The 25,422-nt window shown below is 40.8% G+C and overlaps 1 protein-coding gene across 1 annotated transcript in view; it reads right to left on the reverse strand.

Annotated features, from left to right (window-relative positions):
• Positions 1-25,422, reverse strand: part of LOC128357993 (plexin-A1-like) — a 221,860-nt gene that overhangs the window by 188,058 nt on the left and 8,380 nt on the right. Inside the window, 1 exon segment of the mRNA XM_053318444.1 lies at positions 10,191-10,373. Coding sequence (XP_053174419.1) covers positions 10,191-10,373 — 183 coding nt within the window.

The following is a 25,422-nucleotide window of genomic DNA, read 5'->3' on the forward strand; positions in this document are numbered from 1 at the left end:
AACTGTTAAACATGGAAAAAGTCTGATACGTCTGAAGTGCAAATTTGGCATGCGGCTCATCCATACAAGACAGCCCTTTTTTTTATCATGGTCAGTATTACTGGCATTTATTGTATGGACTGTATATTCACTGTACTGTACTGTACTCATGAATCAGTGATATGCTCATGAGTAAAAGGTGTTCCTTAATTCAATCTTACATGGTGAGTGTTAGATGTCTGCACCTGCAGCTCTTCCCTTTAGTGAAAAAGCATGGGAAAATAGTGTAGATTTAGACTATAAAAATATTTATGAATCTCATCAAGATTTTTACAATAATAACAGATTATAACGTGAAAAGAGATGATCATGATGATGAACCCCTAGAGAATTATTACCCAGTTCTCCTCTGCTCTATGGGGAATTTCAGCATTTTTCGGCTCATTGATTTTGTTTTACTGCCAACAACTTAACTGTTTAGTTTCAGTCTCACTTCTTAAATCATCGTTGTTTCCAGCTGTGGCAGGCAGAAGACTACTGAATGCTACCTTTCCAGAACCAAATGATTGACAGATAAAATAAGCAACTAGTTCACACATAGCAAAGCCTCCATTTTTGAGTTGGTGGAGACCAAAACTGAGCAAAAAGAGGAGTGTTTTTTATCTTGTTCTGTTGCCCTGAAGTGGCCAAAAAGAGAAAATCCCTTAATAAGAAGCTACTACCAGTGACTAAAGCTTGTAACTGTTTGTAACCACTTAACCTGTCAGCCCCAAGTTACACAATCTACTACCTTATGTGGTACATGGATACATGTAGAGTCAATATATAATGTACAATAGAAAGAAAAAAGCTTTTAATCCCTAAAGTACTGACATCTAAGGCTCTGTTCAGACCAAAACCAGCAGTCCAGCACTCCAGTGGTCTACAGTAATGGTGGCATGTTGTTTGAGGCACCGATAATACAATGAAATACTATCCAGGAAGAGTTGGAGTGACAGATTAATGCGATAAGCTCTGCTCTCCAGGTTTAGAATGACATATACAATAACATTGGCAAAAACAGTGTATAAAAGGGTCCATTTATTTCAGATATATGCTACATGCAACCAACAAGCACATCATTTACTTTTTCATAATGGCCAAATTCCAATGTGAGACTCCACAAGGGTTTTGTGTGAATTAAAGCCATCTCACAGTTGATAGGTTTCGCTGTGATCTTTCCTCTTGTCTCTCGACACACACAAAGCCTTCCTTCTTATCAAAGATTCATTAGCTCACTAATATACATCTAGCTCTCCATGCACATCGTCCATCCATTAACACTGAGCCGTATTTCTCCAGAGGGACTGCTGAGATAATGCCCTGCTCAAGGACACAGGGGTAATACATATGAAGTGATAGCCCACCTGGGAATTGAACCCACAACCACAATGGCACATTAGCAGTGACTGTCTCTAATAAGTGATGCAGAACGGTATCATATAAGCCTCCGTCCCCGAGGTAGCAGAGATCCTGCTCTTGTAATTCAGATCACTCTAATAGCGCTAAAGGACTATTTCTGTATCACTCCATCCTCAACTGATGGTGTACTGACTTTGAAAAAAAGGGTTTCCTCTTTTTTTCCCTCAACCTAATGTCCATTTTTCTCCTCCTATAATAAGTAACAGCTGGGGAATTTATATGCAGATGAGATGGGGAGACATTTTAAAGTGTGGAAGACGGTCCAAGGTAAAGTCCCATTGATTCAGTTTCACGCTAATGCATTCGTTTTCTGCATGGAATCATTTTGGCAGCAAGAAAGAAAGAAAGAAGTGCTGCTATTTCCTCAAAAGAAAACCATTTCAGGTGTACTTCAGATCAAAATGTTTTCAAATCACATTTTTTTCAAACTATGAATATATATAACATCATAATGTGTATGACATTCATTTGAATATGTACAAATTCTGCTTTCTGTCGCATGGACACTTAAAATCGTGCCTTGCATGTGCTGAATATATTACAGCTAGTTCAAATCTGTTTAGAAATATAACACATGATTGTGGAATATTAATGACTTTTTGGATAGCCTGTATTGGTTATAAAAAGCCTAGTCTGTTACTGCCAGCGGTCAAAACCGCCTCATTGAGCTCCATTAAAAGTATGATCCAATGCAAAATATTGTGAAAGTAAGCGATGGTATGCAATCAATTTAATGTTATCATTTATTTGTGTAGGATAAACGATTGATATCAGGAATCCAAAGTACTCATCACTTCTCTTTTCCATAGAAAGTTAATGGTAATGAGTCACTTTGCTGCTTTTAATCTACATCATTATTTATCACATCAATGTTAACTTGAGAAATTGCAAATTTGTCAAATTTTGAACAAACCTCCAGGCAAACGTGTATAAAAATGTATGTAGATGCAATATATTAATTTACAAGCACATTTAAGATATCTTGTTTGTGTCTTCTTCCTGTCTTTGTATCTGTCTCTCTCATTCTCTGCGCCCCTTTGTGTCTCTCTCTCACGAAAGGCTTGACAGAGATAGCACTTTTTTGCAGGCTGACGTATACTAATGTACTAATGGATAGAGGAGATGGGGAGAATGAGGGAGAGGAGAGAGAGAATGAGGAGTAGAGGAGAGAAGGACAGTACGCCACACACACACACACACACACAGATCAGGCGGGAAATTCTCAAGGGAGGTAGATTTGTGGGCATCTAGCCCACCTCAGTTGGGAGAGAGAGAGCTGAAGGTGACATATACTGTAAGTGAGAGGGAGTGGAGGGTAGGGGGTGGGGGGTGTAGGCAGGAAAACTATAAGACCTGAGGAGGATGAGTGTAAAGAAGTACTGGTGGAGAGAATAGGATGATAATTCACTCATACAATAGCGGCGCTTACAGCACTAATATTAACTGTGAAAGATTTACACACTAGTCTTCCCTCAACAGGCTACACACAATACACAATGTCTCCCACTTTCATTCAGAAAGGATCAGACACAGTAGCACAAAAACAGTGCTCCACTGACACATTGATATAGATTAACACTACAAACACAGAATTTGTAGTGTGATCCCCGAAAGTGGGAGCACACTCTCCACTCCCCTTTTTTTAAAGATGGGGACCACCACCTTGTTCTGCCAGTCCACAGGCACTGCAACACTGAAAAGGCCCAATAATGTCCAGCATAATAATACCCAGCACCTTACCACTGAGAGACTCTTAAATCATACTTTTAAAATACCTAAACAAACAGCTATTGTACTAATTACTATGTGTACATATGAATGTGTGAAAAGTGTGTATGTGTGTGTCAGTTCAATTTTGTTGACACTCACTCTGGGAAGAAAGCCTCAGACTGTTGAAACTAATAGGACATTACTCCACTAACTTCTAGTTAATGGGATAAAGATGGAATTAGTGTGTTCAGGTGTTACTCTCATCTGCTCATTATGAGATTGCATTGGAGAGAGGGGAATCTCTAAAGGCGCACACACTCACACACAAACAGTATAACAGACAGCAGGCCGACCCAAGATTATCAATCATCTCTTCCAGCCTGGTGTTTTTGCCATTTAACCAGGCTGAGGAGCCGATGCACTGCTTCAATCATCTGCCAGTCTAAATGCTAGTGCTAATTAGCATTCACATGCTAAATTACCTCCCATCCCATGTTTCCTGATTAGGCTTTATCATTCTGACAGCTAGTTTTACTGCTAAGCTTGCACAGCCAATGCCTGCTTGGCCATATCAAACTCCAGGAAGAGATTAGAGATACTCTCATGGACTGGATACTGGGATTTGAGCAACTGGTGTCCCAGTGCTTAGACCTGTGGTTCCAAACCTGGAAGTCACAAGTGTTACAAGATCATTTACAGGTACTCAGAGTCGACTGATGCATCAAATCAGGCAGGGGGTTACTGTTTAAATGTATTACAAATGTGATATATTAGATCTGTGTGGGTTACTATAACCCAGTTACAGTACAATCAAGCACACCACAAACTAAATTAATTTCAGCCTACGTGAGTCTGATGTTTTACTTGTAAGCCTTCTGTTTTAATACTGCTGTTCATCAATTGTGTTGTGAAACCGTCAGCTTTCCGCACAGTCAGAGAAATAAAAATGTGCACCATGATATCAGTTTGGGTATAAAAAAGCACAGAGCGTCTCTCCTGCCAGCTGCTGACAGCGCTGTCAGCCTGAAGAGTCAATCACACTGGACAGCAGCGGAGGAGACGGGAGAGACGTTTGTACACTTCTGTTTAAACAGTACTTTGGCCAACTTCACTGTATTTAACACTGGAAATACAGTCGCTCTGCCTCCAACCATTCTGTTTCCATCAAAGCTATTATTTAGGTCATCTAGAGAATCTGTAAAAGTTTACAGCCTGTCATGCTGTCATCATGCGTTACTTTTTGTAAAGGCCTAATGACATGGTTTTAAAAAGCAGTGATGACTGACAATATGCAAGTCGACTCAGCAGTTTATCGACTGATACATCTGCTCAGCATCTGTAAGGGCCAGTCCTATTCACAAGATTACAATTATTTTAATTTGATCTCACCGTTCTCTAATCTTGGTGTAGACAGTGTACTGTTATATACTACTTAAGAGATGGTGGCCAGCCTGTGCTTAGAAGTTGAGAGCTGAAAGGTTGAAGTCATTAAGGGGGTGATATGTTGTTAACAGGGTGTTTGAGACTGAGGGAAGTAGAAGAACTCTGAGTGGGAGGGATGTACATTTGGAGGAGCGGGACTGGTGAACCTCCGGTCTACCTCGCTGGCCCCTGAGAAGCAACCCCCAAAGTCTTACCAGTATTACTCATCTCCCTGTCTCAAGGCAGTGAAGTGCCAGCATTATGTCAATCAACCGGTTGGCACAGTTACCTCCGCAGCGCTGCACTCCAATCGGTCCTGTCACTCAGGCTATCTTCCAAGATAGAAAGGAAAGGGAAAAGTAATTGGATTTGCTGCTAGCAGGGAAATGATGAAATGACATGAAACCATCCCCACCTCGCCCACCACGCACACGTATACACATTCACACACCTATACACCACTTTGAGTAATTCTCCCTCTGCCCCCCCCTTCCGTCTGTCTTCCTTGCCTCTTTTTGTTTCCGAAATCTGGAAATACTTCAGGCTGTTGAGAGTTTCTTTTCATCTCGCCTGATGCGACGAAGAGTGCCTTGTTCTCCCAGGTAGACAAAAGAGCAGACGAAATGAGGGGAATGAAAGGATTTCCAGGTTTTTACTGAGATCTGAGGGTGGCTTTTTTTTTAGGGTGTTTCTGGCAAAGCGCTCAGAAGGCAGACCATAGTGCAATTTCATGCTGTTAAAAAGTATCGGTACCCCACCTACACCTCGTCTACCTACAAAGTGATGTACTCTGGCATTTGAAGGAAAAACGTAATCATGTGTGACTTTGAAGTACTGAGCAATAGTATATACTGCATATACTATATATATATGTACTGCTGCTGGCTGGCAGGCAAGAGACTGGTAGCTTTTGACAATAATTGACACAGCCTGTTCTGTCATCATACTGTGTGACAATCCTACATCCTGCAGACTGTTACCTACACTCCAATACACACATTCTACTGTATGCTGACTCCATCATCCTACATCTTTCAGTGTGTTACCATCAGACCTGGTGTTATGACCAGGCCCGCCCTCCCAGGAGAAATCAGTATCAATACTGTTTTAATACATGGGCTTACTGGGGCTCAAGCTCCGGGTCTGACACCATGGAAAGGCCCATGAGGCTCGGGGGAGATATATAAAATAAAATTTACAAGGAGTAAAAAAAAAAAATCCTGCCTTGTTTGTACAGGTGTGTTCTGTCCTCCTGTTCAGCATCTCTGCTCTGAAATGGAAACCAGACGTGTTGTGTTTGTTGTTGTTGCTCTGCTTCCATTTGTCGACTTTACACTTTTAGCTTTACTTATTTTAATCTTTGTCATCTCTTTCTGTTTAGAAGAAGCTTGCTTAACCTTCTGAGCTTCCCACCCACAAATACCAAATGCCTGGCCAGTTACCTTCCTCTGGTGCCGGGATTGGTTAACATGCAACATTTGGTGTTGTCTTCAAGTATGGTGGCAATATAGTTCACATGATCAAGCACCATACATGTTTGCTTTGTTAGTTGCTTAGAAAAACAGAAAGACATTTTTCTATTAAAAGTAAAAGGTTTAACTTAAAGGGTAATAAAAAAAGCCTTGTTACCAAGTTCAGATCTTTTAAGGGTTTGGTGTAGGCTCTAGCTTGTAGTGGCTATCATTAGCTAATGTTGGCACACTTTAAGATACAGTCTAGTGTCATATAACAGACAATGCGGAGTCATTTACAATAGAATTTTAAATGAAGGTAAACTTACAAACTCCCTTTTGCTGAGAAGACTCTTAAATGCAGCAGAAAAAAGCTAGCAGGTGTTGTTTAAGTTGAGTTTTTTCCTTCAAACTACTGTTTCCAAGGTTAGGAATGAACATTTATGATACTTCATGACTCTTTTTTGCATGTGCAACTGTTACACACCATAAATCACGAGCACATAAAGGTCACCTGTGGTCACAGTGTCTGCTGTTCATCCAAGGTTACACAGTCTTACTTGAAATCTCTAGAGCACTATGATAATGTGTTCTTTAGGTCTGATGTTGAAAATAAATCCTATTTGGAGCATAATATCTCACATCTTAGGTCCATCATGCTGGAACCCTCTTTAATACCATCAGCCATCAGACTGCACAGCACCACAGCTCCCAGTACCTCCCACTCTACTGACTAGTACTAGGATGCAGACTCAGTTACTTTACCTTACTATGTAAATCACAGGAATATTGCATATGTATATATTTCAGATTTTCTGCATATTGCACATTCATTTTTATATGAGGGTATATTCTGTATGTAAATCTCAGGGACATTCACATGCATATAATCTCAGGAACCTCTGCATGTTGCAGGGTTATATATCCAGTTTACTGAATATAATATTTTATTTTATCCTATTTTGTCTTATTTATTGTTGATTCTATTTTTAGTACACTTTCACCCTTACGCTGCTACTTTTCTCCTCTGTACTGCTGTGTCAATTTGAATTTCTCCCAAGGGGGATCAATACAGATAAATCTTATCTTCAGCAGTTCTACATTTTAGGACTGCGACTAACTATTATTTTCATTATCTTAATTCATTATTTGGTTTATAAGATTGTGAAAAATCCATCACACTGCTCAGTTCAACATATGTATAGTCACTTTTATTTAAATTAAGCATTCAATGTAACATTAGTCTTTCCTACCAATGACCAGAATGCACCATCAGGTCATGTCCTCCACTGTGTCTTATAAATGCTATGAAGAGAATAAAGGATTTACAAATAGGATGCTAATTTGTTCTGAAGTCAGGGTCAGCTCATCCAGTAGTGTGAGAATCTGCATGCACAGTGAAAACCTGTAGTCATTCACTCAACAGTCATGGAAATGTTAGGTGGGTATTTTGCACATATGTGCTATGTGCTTGGGTAGTCGGGTCATTTTGAATAGTCATGCTGATGTAAAGTTAAAGCACTGTCTGTCTCTCTGTCTCTGTCTCACACACACACACTCAGCACTCACATGCAGACAAAGACAGCGACACTTACACAATAGACTGCCTAGGTTTAAGATTTACACTAGTGATTATATATTCATAGATCAATCAATAAAGGGAGTCTAGCAGCCGAGACATGTCCACCCAGGCAAACACACATTTAGCAACAGTCACATTGTAAGAATTCTAATGAGTGTGAGAGTGTGTGTGTGTGTGAAGACATCGATACGCTGCAGCTTTACATTTCATTAGGCCAAGGAGCGCAGTTTAACTCCCAATGAATAGCAATAAAACCACACAGCCTGTAACCATCTCTCTCCATCTGCCTCAGACTCACTTACTTTTCTCCTTCTTTCTAATCCCAGCCCTACACCCGCCTGTTCCATCTTCCAAATTCTGTTTTGTACAAAATCTAGCTCCAGTCATTTAACAGTTGTTGTCCAATTAACTTGAAAAAGCCTTAATTTAAAGCTAAATCTAATCACTTCCTGTATCAGAGCGCTTCTCCCAGAGAAAGACTAAACTGGCGCCAACGCACGTAAAGTTTGGTGAGCTGGCTGTAGGTTGAATGGGTGCTGATTTATTGTAATGGGTGTCTTGTCTCGCCGGTTCCCTGCTCATATAGACCACTGTATGTTACTGCAGCATCTGCATTGATCTGTGTAAGGACGCTGGCAGCCTCCACCTCCGTATTCACCTTCCTCTCCCTGCATCCCCCGAGCACAGGAAGGCACGCTGGCTGAGGGGAAATGGGATTCCGATCGGCGGGATATCATCCAGGATCTGCTGACCCCACACACTCGGTGCGCACACAAATCATCTATCTACACGCGCCCACACACATATACACACACATACACACACACAGCCCAGGGGTCAGGCACAAGGACTAGTGGGCTAGGTTTCAGTCGACTTAGCAAAACACCAGAGACAGGAAGCTGTGTAAGGAGGCATGTGTGTGTCTGCACGCCTGTGTGTCGTGCATATTATCATAGTCTGTATAAAAGCAGTTGACAGCAGCATTACTGCGGCAGATATTCCACCAGCTACAGAAACACACAGGCCTAATGCCTTAACTGTCAAACTCATCTAAAAATAGTGGCTGCGGAATGTTTTAAATGAGTTTGAGTTGAGTTTAACGGAATGTGACGGAAAGTAAGACGAAAACACAAAGACATCATTTAAAATAAAAGTCATCCACAACTACAAAATAACGGTACTGTGTTCCTAAAAAACAACTACAGGGAGAATTTTGACAGTGAAATGTGGACTGTAAGTTTTTATGGATGTATTTATTCAATTATTTTAGGTGGTGACTGTTTTATTCACTCCTGAATCCTGCAGAAGAAAGAACACAGATCTTAAATAGAGGAGCTGATGATTGGCACAGACAATGAGTGGTCAGCATAGTTACTTGAGGAGCACACACACACACACACACACACACACACACACACACACACACACACACACACACACACACACACACACACACACACACACACACACACACACAGAGATTACATGTATGTGTGTGTGCTGAACATGGTGGGAAATGATTGCTTGAATATGACTGAGATTTTGATGGTCCCACTGCAAACACACAGGCACACAAACATCTTCATACCCATATAGATTCCCTCACCTAAAACACTCTGAAGACACAATGAATCATCTTCATCCACCTTATAGTCATTCAGAAACACTCTGTGGCTCTTAATCCTGTGACTAGACCACCGAAAAAACACTCTGCAAGATAAACCCCACACAGCTCCGGTTTGTCAAGCAGCATGAGCTCCACACAACACCCAGCTTTTCACACTGAAACACACAAAAACCTTCCTCTGCAGGAGAAAAATCTCCAAAGCTGCTCCAAAGCACCCCTTTTTTCTCTTCTTCTCTCAACTTATACTGTATGCGTCTTATTTGCTACATTTTAAAATCATTCAATCTCAATGCCAAAGCAGTGAAAAACACATTTTGAGACATTCACTTCGAAGAGAAAATATACCAATAACACACGCGCACACACGCGCATGCACATTTATAGCTCATGTTTGCAATGAGAGTTTTGATGACAAAACCATTTGTCAGCAATGCCAAAACCAATGACCATTGAAAATACATCACCAAATGACACAAAATTGCTTCAAAGCAGAAATGTTTTTTCTGTAGAGCATGGAACCCCCCCCCCCCACACACACACACACACACACACACACACACACACACAGTCACATTATTGTATTCAAGCAGGAGGATTTGAATCCCTATTACAGTCTCATTTTTATCACTTTTGTACAGTATGACTATAATTTATGACTGACATTCACGAGAAAATAACACTACCATCACTGCCATTTAAAAACTTTGTATAGCCCCTTTACCTGTGATTTCCAATTTATCCATTTAGTCCAATTTATCCACTGAGGGCTTTGAAAAAGGCTCCCGAGCCAAAGAGGATTGAATGATCATTGAGGTTTGCCTGCTTTAAAAGCATATAGTCCTTAACTTGAAATGAATACATCATGACTCATCAAAAATCTGACAATAGCAACCGTGCATTCCATACAGAGAGAATAATGAGCGTTCATTCCCACACACACACACTCCAGGATGCCTACCTTCTTCATGCGCCCGCTGCGTGTGCCGGTGAACGCCACTGTGTGTCCCCGGTAGTCGTAAGCCGCCACAGAAGTCATACCGTCGTCCTTGTCCACATATAGCGGGATGCCCTCGATGGCGGTGGTGCCCCCTAGAGGCTGGTTGAAGTCCTGGCCGCAGAAATCGTCGTCTATCTGCAGCGGCTGAAGGTGCGAAGGATAAAAAAAAAAAGGAGAGGAAGTCATTAACTCCGCCATTAACACTTTTTTTTTTTTTTTGAAATTCCCTTTTCTTGTTAAACTAACATTAATTCTTAAAGAAGGAGGAGGCTTTCGATCTCCCCGGTGCTTAGTTTGACATTTTATGGTGGGCTGGAGAGAAGCCAAGCAGTTGCAGATTTAGTGAGGAGTGGTGTGAAATTAATGGGCGTCTTTGGGAAAATGAACTTCGGTTTCATCAACTCCCTCTTTTTTTTGGCGACGAGGTGAGAAAGTGATAATCACAATCTCACCGCACAGACGCAGATAAGGCTTCAGTAAACTGTGAGTGGCCTTTGATTCTTTTATACTACAGCATATGTTGTCAAACCAGGCAATTAAGCAACTCAGCATGGCTTGATTGGATGAACAGTTGTTGTGTTGTTTTAAATATTGATTTTATTTTATTTATATATATATATATTTATATTTATATACCGCTTTGGCAATATAGTTTCTAATAAGAGAAATACATACAGTGAGTAAATCAAATGGAGTTGCTATGAGAGAGGAGGGGAGGATGAACATATGAGCAGGACACTGGGGAGATGACAGAGAAATGACAGGAAGTAAATTATAGGTCAGATTAGCATATCATAATCAAAGTGTCTCGCATACGCACGTCTCCACGGTGATATGTTGATATGTCACCGCTGATTTATGAACGTGTGTGTGTGTGTGTGGGTGTAATAGGCATGTCATTAAAAGCATGTGATAGCTATGTACGCATCAGGAGGTTCCTCTCATTCTGACATGTGTAACGGAGATAATCAACAGTATCTGTATTACCGTGGCGACCTCACACACACACACACACCTCACATGCTCACACATATCCAGAAGCACAACAGGAGGTCCACACAAATGTGAAAAGTGTGTATTTCTTTATCTGAATCATACACAAAAAGAAATACATGTAAAGACAAGTACACACTAAAAAACATAACCGACACAGACACACACACGGACACACACATGGACACACACATGGTGACAGGGACAATATAAGATTGTATAGCATTGAAACATACGTGCACAGGGAACAAAGCGAGCGAACACACACACACACACACACACACACACACACACACACACACACAAGCAACACTGAGCATCCCACACAACACAAATTAACACGCCAGCTTTCTCTTGTTCATTACAAGACGTATCGTCTCCATAGAGACTAATCAATCACCCCGCCCCTCCAAAACAGCAAAGCTGTCAGGGAATGTGTGTATTTGTGTGCATGAGTGTGTGTCGCAGGTTGAGAAAAATGCCTGTGGCGGCTGTTGTGTGCTTTATACCAGGCTTTCAAAGGCGAGCCAGAAAAACAGCAAAGTTTAACTTCAATGTGCAAAGACAAAGTGAGACAAAGTGAGACAAAGTGAGGGAGAGAGGGAGGGAGAGACGAGACACGTACACACACACACACACACACAAAACACATACATACACACACATGATGCTTTGGCTCTTTTGTATGGTTTACATAAACATGTTCTCAATTTTGGAACTGTTTTTTTGAGTAATTTGAGAGGAAGAAAGGAATACAAAGGGGGGGAAAACATGAGCAAGTAAACAAAAGGAGGGCAAGCGAAGCGATGCGGAGAAGATGGAGAGGCAGATATGAAGCGGAGGACAAGGAGGATGGACTAAAAAGTTTAAGAGAGAGAGAGGCACACAAGGAGTAAGGGGGAGGACTGACAGCAGAGAGAGAGAGAGAGAGAGAATGAGAGAGAGAGAGAGATGGCCATGGCTCAGTGACAGTATGACCTCTAGTTTCCCTCGTTTCCTCTGATAAAGCCCAAGCAGAACCAGATCTCCTTCCATTTCTTTCACTAATTCCCCCCTCTTTCTCTCTTCCTTCCTTCCTTCCATCCACTTCCTGCTAATCCTCTTCTTCCCTCTTCTCTCTCTCTCTCTCTCTCTCTCTGCATATTTCACATCTCCCTTTCTTTTCTTTTTATTTCTTCTTCTAAAGTTCACAGGAACTGGCTGGTGGGAAATCAAATCAGTCCCAGGGTTATCTTTTTTTTCCTGCTTTCACATTCCTCTTCTCTCTGAGATCTTCCTTCCTTCCTTTAGATACACTATCAGGATGGCGACCCTGGGTTTGAAGCATTGACAGGTTGCATGATGGTTGATATAAATAACTAAATGCTGTCACCGAAGTCTGTCAACCAAACTGAGAATAAATTACAAGGGGGGGGGGGGGGAGACGACTATCTCTGGAGGATTTTTGTGGCAAACAGTCCTGAAATCAGCGTTCTGCTTCACTGTAAACCAGAACTTCTGTCCACTTTGTGCCCAAACCATAAGTTTGAAAGGAGCATGAGAGAGTAAAGAATGTTTAATATAGTAGCTCGTAACAACATCATTCAGCCTCCATTTATTTATGCCGTGAGCCTCATACTTGTAATCTAATCTGCATTCCGGGTGTCTGTCGAGCTCACACACACACACACACACACACACACACACACACACACACACACACACACACACACACACACACACACACACACACACACACACACACACACACACACACACACAAACACACACACACACACACACACACACACACACACACACACACACACACACACACACACACACACACACACACCGAGATCGCCATCTTCCCCTGCGCTGTTGCCGGCATGCTGAGGACGCTAATGGTTTGTTATGTTTAGCCTGACTTACATCATTACCATAGAGTCAACAGCTCAGATTGAGGCACAGTGGAGCGTTCAGTCGACGTGTTTTCACTGCAGACAAATGTGGTCTCACACAGACCTGACATCTGCTAGCTGTTGTGCGCCTTGTAGACATGTAATTCCTACAGTCTGCCTACTCCATCATCCCTCTATAGCTCAACTCATAGAAGTGACGCTCAGGCATTTACAGCCACCGATAGGGAAGTGACTGAAGAACCCTAATTTAGGAAGAAAAAAAAAACAAATAGGTATGAATTATTTTAAACACCTGTCAAGATGTGAAGCGTGTCCCAAAAAGCATTAACAGAAATCATCCCATATGTCCAACATCTGGATCTCCTACCGCTTCTAACCATCTTTGGATGTCTGGAAGAGGGTCACGATACAGATGTGTTTGCAAACCGTTGCTGAATGTTGATGAACTGTCATAACAGACTCCCCTATTAGACGTCCAGCCAAGAAAACGTCTGGCTGTCCCTAAATGTCCAGAACATGCTTGTAATTCAGATGTTATCTACTGAGCACACTTTGTGAAAAGGCCCACTTCAAGTGTAAGTGGACTTGAGAACAAGCCTATCTAATGACATCACCTTGGGCTCTACTCAATTGCGATAGGCACTTATGTTTTATAGACCAAACTGTGTTCAGTTAATAGAGAAAATAGTTTGGAGAATAATTTGTAATGACCCTTTAGAATTAGTTCATATGGTACTTTTCTATAATAGTGTTTAAACAATATGAGTAAAGCTCCAAATACTGTAGAGCAGGAATGTCCAAACTTTTCCATAAAGGGTTAATGTGGCTGCAGGTTTTCATTCTAACCAAGCAGGAGAACACCAGGCTTGACTCATTTAATCAGCTGATCTCAGTCTTCAGACAGTTGATTGATTTGTGTGCTCCTGATTGGTTGGAACAAAAACCTGCAGGGACACAGGCCTTTATGGAATAGTTTGGACATGCCTGCTATAGATCCTACAATCATTTTAATGCAACAGTGTCTTTAATTAGAGTCCTAAATGCCCACTCCTTTCAAATCCCACACCTCTACTGTGTAACGCATGCTCACTATCAGAAATGTTAAATCTCAAACCCAAGGCAAGATACCCCTGATGACATCATGACCACAACTGTTTTCACAGGCTGAATAAATACTCCTCTAAAGAGGTAAACTGGACAACACATGCACACAGGTTGGACTGTTAGGAATTTGTCCTCCTTCCACACCTCATTGAGGACACTGCAGATACCCCATATAAAAATCAAATATGTTTCATATCATCAAGCTTTGAGTTTGAGTTGTTAATCAATCATACCTCAGGTCATGTTTCAAAGCTATTGACTGTTTCCACTTTCTGCCATGTGAGCTTGAAGAACAGAGCAGTCTATCTTCTATTCATGCAGGATCCTAGCCAACATATTCATTTAAAACTGCATTAGATTTTTCATGTTAAAGTCCTATGGCTGAGTCACCTGGATGGTTACGTAATGTTCGTGTAAATCTGTGTAAAAATCCTTTACTGTGTCCCTAACATAAGGTGACCTGCTGTAGTCTTTTATTAGTGCTGTTATAAGCTCTGTGTCGCTTGTCCCCTGCGGCCTACTGGACCTCTGACCTTGCTATTATTATTACGAGCTATAGCTCATACTCTGTACATAGCATTATTGCACACACGCACACACACACACACAAACACACACCTTTGTTCTATTTCCAGGGGGTTAGACAAGGACAGAGTCCCCTGTGTTGTCCTTGCAGAAGACCTCTGCTGAACACAGTCGCAGGCTTGCCCCTGGCATCACACACGCGCACGCCCACATACGCACAAACGTAGACCCCTGCCAAACTCTTGCTGAGTGAATGATGGGGTGATGAGGGAAAGACGGGGCAATTGAGACGGAGGGAAAGGAGAGGGGGGAAAAAACAGAGAGGGGACATTGGGAAGAGAGACATAGGGAAAGGCTAAAGGGTCAACAGCGTACTTGTCACCACTAATGAGCTTCAACCCAGAGAGACACAGAGAGAGAGAGAGGGTGAGAGTGAGAGCTAGAGCTGGAGGGAGAGGGAGAGAGAGCGAGAGAGAGAATTGGCTGTTAAGCATGTAAGCATAAAAGCTGCAGTGACCATACTGTGGTTTCAGAAGAAGTAGCAATGGGAAGACTCATCTCTCCACCACACACACACACACACACACACACACACACACACACACACACTTTCTTTTATCTTCCTCTCAGTTACCTTACTTGCACACTGTTTTATGCATAGCATTGTGTGTTTTTAATGAATCTTTCCATTTCAAATACACCTTCTAATGTATGTGCATTTCATTATTTATACATAAATGTTTGTTAAATATACTGAGGCATGTACTGAGCACTGAATTGATTATATTATAATAAAAAGAACTTAAATATAGCAAACATCAGCCATTATACACGAGTCGCAGGGCATTGATCTTGCATTATCCCTGTTAATGACACACTCAACATGCAAGACAAATGACTGTATCCTGTTTAACATGACAAAGCATGAAGATTTAAGCTAGCCTTACAACCAGAGTTAAAGTTGCCCTGTGGACTTCTCTTATAAACAAACAACGTTTCTGTTTACATTCAGCGTTTCTCGCCCAAACAAACTGTGTGTATATTTGAGGTCTAACGGATGGGTTTGAACCTTCCACTGTTTACATGTTTACTAGCTTGCAGCCTTTTTCTTTCGTGCCTTTACTCACGTAGTACTGCATTTACTGTTGCTCTACCGCCACCTGTTGGTCAAACCACTTGTAAAGAAATTCCACAGGGTACCTTTAACTCTATTGTTATATATGCATAAAAAGCAAGTTAAGTTAATTAGCTGTTTAGGTCAGTTCACCCTCCACTAAAAGAAAAAATTGACTATGTAAAGGAGCAACATGGCATTTATATCATATTAAATGGAGAGGTCTGAGAGGGCTCTGGTATCTGTGTCAATTAGCATAATACTCAAGAGAATACAAACAGACTTGATATCAGCAGGAGAAATAGATGTTATAGATGTTTCCTTTTTTAGGTGAAACGGAGAATGTGAAGTATGTGTTGCGGAGGAAATGAAAGTGTCCTTTGGCGACAGAAGGAAGGAGTAGAAAGGAAATGCTATATCATTTTAATAAGAAAAGGAAATGCATTAACATATTTTTTTACATACGGCAGAAGACTGTTTATTTCATGAATAAGTTATCTAAAGGATCGATTTCCCTAAAACTGGTGTTCACCTTTGTTACTTCCTGTGTTGTCTGTTCTGTGTACATCACACTGAGTATTAGTCCCATCCAGTCAGTGGCAGCTTAGCAACTTTTAAAAAAGTCCTTCCTCCACAACCCACATTATTTCTTCTCCCTTTGTTTGAGTATTTAATAAACTGATCTTCTTCTATCTAGTTCACTTTTCCTTCCTTTATGTTACTTCCCAGTAGCCAGGACACAACAACCTTTTATGTTTATGGTCACAAGATATACTGCAACATGATTTATAATTTATAAAAGATATGTGTTAATCATGCTGAGTCACTCCTTTCACACTGTAACATCTCCAGCAACACTGACAGCCTCAGTGCAAAGTGCCATCACTGATTTTATTTTAATGAGCAACGAGGGGTGGGGTGGGGGGGGGGTGAGAATGAAAGTCTTCTGTGGTGACAATAGGAAGGAGCTGAAAGAGAATAAATTGGCACAGCTTATCTCGAATGGATTTCTATGACCTCGCTGTGGCTTTTCGGACATGTAGCGTTTCCCTATTTGGCTCATTTAGGTTCTACTGCAGCTGCATCAATTTTATTGATGCAGCTGCATTATATATATTTGGTTATTATATATTGGTTATTATTATTATATTTGGTTCAGGCTGTCCCTTTAGGATTGAGCCTTTATTTTGAAACTGCATGTATCCATAAAGGGTTGGGGCAGATTATCCACAGGTCCATTTTGGGCTGCTGTGGGCCAAATGAATCTACTCTGGAATGAAAAAAGGCAGTAAAACCTTAGTAAACAATGTAGCATGCATGCTATAAGAACGTATGAAACCCTCTCTCTCTCTTTTTCCCTCTCTGTGTGTTTTCACTTCACTGCAGACTCATTTATTGGGAATGAAAGCAACTACACCTGTCTAATAAACATAAAGTGTCTTGGTTCATTTGCAGAGATGTAAGAGAAGACTGAAAAAACCCACATTCAAAAGGAGAGAGAGAGAGAGAATTTGAGATTGTGATTCAGGTAAACAGAAAAATAGAAGAGGAGCGTGCGTGAGTGTGAGAGTGTGTGTGAGAGAGAGAGAGATGTTGTCAACATGCTCTCCAGAGAGCCAAACGTCTCGAGCATGATCCATCACTGGCATAAACACATCGCTGCGATCCCACTGAGGACCGGCGTGTGTGTGTGTGTGTGTGTGTGTTTAACATAGCTTGTGCCTCGTTCCCATGTGAGAAAAATAATGTTTTAAGCGAGAGTTGCACTACTGAGACACGCAGGCTGATGCAATGAACAACAAGACTTGCAGAGTGGAAAAATGCATTTAATTACGTGAGGGTTAGTGTGCGTACGTGCGTGTGTGTGTGTGTGTGTGCGTGCCTGTTCTAATAAAAAGGAGAAAGGAGATGAGATCGGACTGCCAAACTTGGGAAGAAGTCAACAACACACTCACAAATGCATTCGTACTCACACACGCTCTCACTCACACACGCTCTCTCACACACACACACACACACAGTTATGGCCTGCATCCAGGTATTTGTTGTGACTTGGCGTTGGAAGCGGAGAACAGCACTGGTTGGCCTTTAGTTCCCCACAGTGAGCCAATATCTGCTCTCTAATTGGTTGTTAATGAGCGAATGTGTGTGTGCATGTTTGTCAGTTCAAATGAAGGAGAGAGAAAGACACTGTGTATGTGTATGTGTGTGTGTGTGTGTGTGTGCACGTGTAGGTGACAGGGTAGTGGTGTGCAGTGGGGGGATCTTAAACATCTGCCTAACAGACTGGGCCACTTGAAGCTTTGACCTGCTTAAAACACACACACAAAAATCTATACATGCACTCTTTGTTGTTTAACGTGTATGAGTGTGCATTTGTGTATCTCTGCTGCAAGAAAGTCTGTGTGTGTACTGGAAGGAAGTGCACGACGGCCTCTGTAAGACACACACACACACACACACACACACACACAGTGGACTTTGTACAGACATCTGGCAGTGCAGTCTGCTCTAATGGCAACAGAACTACGAGCATCTGCATCTCACACCCACACACATGTGCATGCTGTCACACAGACACACACACACACAAACACACACTTCCCGCCATCTATTACTGCAGTTTAAGAACTAGCTCAATATGCTAGAGACAAGGTTTGTCACAAGGTACTTTTGTGTGAATATCCCAACAGAAAGTAAAGGTAGTGTGAGTGTTGATCATGTAAGCAGTTATAACAGGCAATCACATTAACATACTGTATATTTCTGTTTGGTATTCTCTCCTTAAGGTCTCCTACAGGGTTTTTTTTTTACCACAGGTGGTGCTATAGAGCAATGTTTCCATGAAAGGTAACTATAACAATAACTCTAACCGTGTGAGCATCCACACTGATGAACGATAACGTAGTGTAAGCAGGGTTCACAGGCGGCTGCTGATTCAGTATGTTGCTCAGAAGTATTTTGGGACACTAGTTGCTGTGATGTTTCGGTATTTACAGACCAAACTGAGCCAACTGACAGCAGCAGATGTTGAAGCGCGATGTGCAAAAGCGCATTGATGAGCAGCTTTTATTGCTCTGTGACAGCAACACAGCATGAGCACAGATCTGACGCCTAAAAGATCTGCAAACTTTGTCGTTTTTTTTTTTTTTCACATTGTAATAGAGATGTTCCAGCATCTTTGTATAATAAAGAGGCAAAGAAATCACCTCTGGGTGTCATTCTGCTACAGATTATGAAGTCATCAGTTTCCATAATTAAGAAGATATTTGCATGTGTTGAAGTTTTACTGTAAATGTCAGGCTGGAAGCAGGTTTTGTTGTGCTGGATGGTTTAGAGGAAGGATTGTGATTATTCTGACATATGCGTGTCAGAAGATTGAAACACTTTAATAACAAATGACTTAACCCAAAGGATCAATTTCCCCAAAACTACTTTTGTATATCTGTATTGGTGACAGCGATGTTGGAAGCACTATGTTGTCATGATAGACAAATATTGCTACATGATGTACCAATCTACAAAAAGAAATAAATTATTTTGTTATTTCCAAAAAGCAAATCCACTCCAGATCAGTATTAATCATGTTCAGTCCTTCCCTTCACACTGTAATATATCCGACAACACTGATAGTCTGAGTGCAACTGCCATCACTGATTTTATTTTAATAGCCAATTATTTCATCATTTGTTTTTTTTAATAATTGAGATGATAGGAAACCGTCTGCCGCAGACTTTTTGAATACAGAACGAGGATATATTATTGGCTTCTTGATTCTTTTCTTTTTCGTTTTTTTTTTTGTACTTTTCCGAGGAGTTCACGAGGGGCGACGTTTTAGCATCTGTTGTTTTGGCTCGGGTGAAATGAGGAGTATTAAATTGGAGATAGAGGGTGAGCCTGGCAGCAAGGAGATCTGCTCTGGTGGAACAAGGAAGCTGCCGGCAAGAAGAGAGAGAGAGAGAGAGAGAGAGAGAGAGAGAGAGAGAGAGAGAGAGAGAGAGAGAGAGAGAGAGAGAGAGAGAGAGAGAGAGAGAGAGAGAGAGAGAGAGAGACTTCAGCCCCATAGGTCAGAGTCAGAGAGGAATAGCTGGGATGCCAAGAGATCAACGTTTAATTTGCAGTTAGATTTATTCAACGCAGCTTCCTTACTCTGTTAGTGTAGTCATTCTCCACCCATACTTGTATCTTGTTTTCCATCATTCTCTTGATTCCTTCGCTTTTCCTTTTCTTCCCCCTCTTATTCTCTTTTTTCTCAGTTCCCTCACTTCGCTCTCCTCCCTCTCCTCCTCCTCCACCCATGATTGAAAACAGATGTGCTAATGTGTGGAGCCAAAACATCATTCGGTAAAAAAAACACACACACACACACACACACACACACACAAAACTTTGACTGACCTGCAAACCCTGAAGTGTGAACATGTGTGCACGGAAGAAATATCTAGCGATCGCTATTCCGCTGGATGATTTTGCGCATATTTTTGTGACATTGAAAAGTAGTTTATTATGTGTGCACATGTCAATGTTTATGTCTTCCAAAAGTCTCTCTCTCTCTCCTTCTCTCTCTCTCTCTCTCTCTCTCTCATGACTGCATGTGCGCAATATAAGCACGTAAAAAAGAAAGAGAAAAAAATCATAAGAGATCAGATATGAAATTATCTTTCCAGATCTGGAAATAATCACTTCATTCCTACATTTGTCTAATGTTTCTCTTCCCTTTTTTCCCCTTCTTTTAATCCATGCGTGCGGGAGAGGCTCATCGGCTCCGATATTCGTCACACTCAATATACTTTAAAAACACCTCGAAACACTCTTTGGGGATAATTGGTTTAATTGCAGAGTTTAAAAACGAGGAGGCTGAATCAAGAATGCGAGCCTATTGCTTTAAGTGCCACACTGGAGGATTAAAAAAAAAAAAAAAAAAAAAGTATTTTCGCTCTGCCAGTCTCTACGTTTGTTGAGACCGAATCCCACTGGGAAACATTTTCTAGGTCATCATTTCATGAAGGTGTGCGGATAAAAAACAAAATGTACAAAGTGATGGAATCCCGCTGAGACTGAAAGACAGAGAGAGAGAGACAGAGAGAGAGAGAGGGAGAGAGATGTGTGGGAAGAGAGAGAGAGGGCTTGGTTCCAACGCTCTAGTGTCACTTGACCATATAGGTTAATGTGCCACAGTGGGACGGCCGATCACTTTTTACCCCAGATAGCTCCGGCCATCAGCTGAGCTAATTCCACATGGGGAGGCTCTAGTGTGGCGCGACGCTTTTCTGGCACGGTAGATTATTTGTTGACAGCAGTGAGGCGCATTGTGAGCCTGTTGTAAATGTGTGTTTTTGACTTCCTTTTTGCAGCGTTTGTAGTAGTTAATTCCATGTGGGATTGTGAGCTTTCTAAGTAACATCTAGCCTTATCTAAAGTAAGCGCTCCATATGCGGTAGTCAAAATCTTTGAACAGTTCATGCTTGTGGGTGCTTATCTGCTAAAAAAAAAAAAAAGTCATTTTTTATAGACTTGAAGCTACAGTTCAGAGACATAATTCATAGAATAAAGTGAAAACATGAACGCGGTTATAAAGCTGAGGAATATCCAGAAGCATATCTTTTTTTGAAATGAAAGGCAGAGTCTATTAAACGAGAAGCAATGAGAAGAAATGATCCAAACATATGAGAAATGTGCTCCATAAACACACTGGCACAGCCTTTATTCTGATGCTGCTTTGAACACGCTCTTCCAATATCCACCATAGTTTATTTGCAAAAGAGGCATAAAAAGGAGCGTTTAGTAAAAGCAGATGGAGACTCAATAACTCCTACACTAAAGCACGTTATCCATGTCCATCTTAAACACTGTGCAAAAACCCATGATATGTGTGGATCATTCTGTGCATGATCACATTGAAACACAATACAAATGAAATCGTTGATAACGTGTAATAGGAATGATGTAATAATGAATGTCAAAGTTGTATTAGAGCAGGGCTAAACCCTAAACAGGCAGAGTCATTTCATGGCTTTTGGACATAGAATCAAATATTTTAAGTGCATTTGTGTTGGAAAAAATAATATAAATTGTGAAGCTGAAAAATCCCTATTAAATAGATTTATATTGTCATAAAACTTTATACTGTAATGGCCCAAATGAAGAATATAATCCAATGGTCTTTCTGTGGTTTTACCCTTTAGACTCGCCTGTTGTCTACACTTAGATCCTAAAGACTTTCTTTAACAAGGATATTGTAAATGACATATTGTACGCGTCCTTCCTTTCTTTATGTGCTGATGACACTCTGCTCTATCTGTTTGACTCTGTGGTGTTGATTATGATTAGAAAACATTAACATTTAATATTTGAAAGACAACTATGGATAAGTGAGTGTAGTGACTCCTCATATACAAATATTATACAGAGCTGTGACTGTTTTGCCAGCTGGTACATCCAAACATGAATGCTCGTTATCTCAGCTGCACTAAAAGACATCCAAATTCATATGAGATATTCACACTACAATTTCAGATACTTTTATGTATGTCTCAACTCATTTTATATCCTTTTATCCCCAATCTGGTTAAGAGAGCATCCTTTACTTTAAGATGATTAAAAGGAAAACGTTAAAAGGTTCGAGGGCAGGATCCAGCTCTTGTGTGTTATTCCTCGATGGATGGACAGATTGATAGATAAGATACCGTGACACTTGTGTTAGGGGAAGGGGACAAATCTGCTACCCTTGGCCTATATTTTTTTTACCAAATATTTGCCAAAATGCTCTTTCTATGTAACGCAAGCTGGATGATGCCCTTAAAATCACGCTATCCATCTGAGCACTGCTAAGTATAATCTGTGTAATCTGAACTAAAACCTTCCCCTGACTGCCGTAATCCAATTATTAGCCTACAGACCACTACAGGGATTTACCCAACTATGGGGGTCTGTCAATTACTGTGCTGCTATATGATTAAAGTGGTAGTATACATACACACACAGTTTTTTTTCTGTTGAAATCATATAAAAAATGTGAAATTGATGTGTATGTTTTTGTTAACATGAAACTTTTTTCCCACAAATTTGCCATTAATGTGTATATGTATGTGTATGTGTGTGTGTGTGTGTGCATGGGGGGGTTGAAAACAGTCACAGAGGACAAATAGCACGGTCATATACTTGTGTGATTATTTCCTAAATTATTAAGACCCACATGTGTGTGTGTGTATGCATTTGTGAGTGATTAGTACAACTCAGCCATGAAGGACTTTTTTTTTTTTTTTTTTTTTTTAATCCATTCAGACACTCCTCTCTGTTATAAGATGCAAATTTTGGCTGAGGTCAGCGTCAGGTCGGGGTAGCTTAGTGTTAAAGTGGTTGACTGGCAATCATAATATTGGCGGCTCAAATCCGCCATCAACCATGTTTTTTCTTCATCCATAGAAAGCACCCATTATATTTGTCTGCTTAGAGTTTTCCATCATGCTACATGCAGAAAAACTATTATCAACATCTCCCTCACATTAAGTTGGCTTATATGTTGTTTTTATGGATTCAGAATGCATACTGTTAGATAAAGGATTATTGAAACTCTTTTCAGCATTAACGCACATACATATACAACAAATAAAGTATTCATTTCAAAAAGAATATGCAAATGTTACAAATCAAAAGGATTGACTGCACATCATTTCAATTAAATTTCCTACAGGTGAATATCCAATTAAAAAGCCTGCAAGTCTTCTTTGAAATTCTATTGGATAAAATACATTAACCTGAGTCATCAGCTCATAACTGGTTTCAAAGGGACACATTAATGTCACCGTATTTAATAAACATGACCTCATTTTCACTGAGAACAGCTGTTTACTGAACGTTACAGAACTTTGTTGGCTGAAAGACAACATTAACTTTTATCAAGCTCCAAAATGGGGTGATTACATCATCCCTGATGTTATCATGAATTAATGTATGCAAATACATGTTGGCATTCAGATAATACTGCAGTACTTCTGACTTAATGGGCTGGCTAGACAATTTCTCCAAACAAGTACAAAACTTAAGTTAAATGTGGGTACATCTTTTCCTCTGTGAGCTTTCCATGCTGCATAGTGTGTGTGTGTGTGTGGGCGTGTGGGCATGCGTGCGTGTGACACCTCTGGATCCACACTCAAAAACATGAAATCAAGAGACATGTCTTCACACAGAGCGAAATCCAAACACAGCTGGGATAAACTGCTATAGACACACACACACACACACACACACACACACACACACATGAATAATGGAAAAAATAAATAAAAAAATGCATTAATGAACCAATATGTCTGTACAAACACAGACGCATATATATTCATGCCTGTCTAAAACAAACAACACACACACACACACACACACACACACACACACACACACACACACACACACACACACAGACATACACAAACATGCCCATCAATAAATAATTACACTGTTCATTAGATGCTGCAGGTCAGCAGTTTGTGAGATTCATGTTGTGGGCGGCCTGCACAGGTTTGTATAAAGAGAGGAAGTTGTTGGCTTGTTGACCCAGTTAACCAGCTGCAGGAAGAATGAATGAGACTTGCTGAAGGCACCTTTACACTGTGTGACAGCAGTAATCATGTTCATTCAACTTCATTGACTCTGGCACTGTATGACCATCTATAAGATCTAGAACCATCACGTTGGATTGAAGACTCACAATTTCTCTCATAGTTGTCTCAAACAGCTCAAAAATGGCAGAGTGTAAAGTGGCATTAAAAGTGCCAGCAACCCTTAGTGCAACATTTAATCTCCTCTCATACTGTCACGCTCTTATTATAGTTTCTTTGACTAACTCTAAACAGACTGGTGAACTTTGTCTAATCTAATCTAATATGTTGTTATTAAAGAGCTTTTGCCCTACTACCCCTGAAATAAAATCCAGATAAGCACAGTTGGACACGGGACTCTGGCAAAGCTTGGAAGTTCAGTGAATGAATGCACTATTTAACCACCTTAAACTCCAGCTTTTCTTACTTGACAGATAAGAGGTGTTGGTTTCAAAAATGTGATTCACACACACACACACACACACACACACACACACACACACACACACACACACACACACACACACACACACCACCGAGGTTGTTGAACTGCAGTATCCCCACTGCTAATTCTGTTCTGTGTCGACTCGGAAATCTGTCTCTACTACTACTGGTGAGCTTCAGAGGTAAAAAAAAGAGGTCACTTCAGGTCCGACTTGTGCGGCTTTAAAGCTAAGCAGCCACAAGCTCCGAAATACTGCAAATCCATAACAAGCTGACACTCTCATGAGCCTATTGCAGCCATTAATCCATTTTGTCATGTGCTGGAGTTAACAATGAACACCACTGTGCAGTCATTTTTAGTTCACAGCCACCTTTTTTCACTGTAGCTGGGATCATAGAAATTCCCCTATTGAGAATTTACTATAAATTAGGAACATTTCACAGCGTGGCGGGTGCGTCACGTGACTCGGCCTTGAGGCGGAAAAGTATCACGAGACGAAAAAAAAATCATATTG

This window comes from Scomber japonicus, chromosome 4 (genome assembly GCF_027409825.1).
Source record: "Scomber japonicus isolate fScoJap1 chromosome 4, fScoJap1.pri, whole genome shotgun sequence".
NCBI classification, from domain to species: Eukaryota; Metazoa; Chordata; class Actinopteri; order Scombriformes; family Scombridae; genus Scomber; species Scomber japonicus.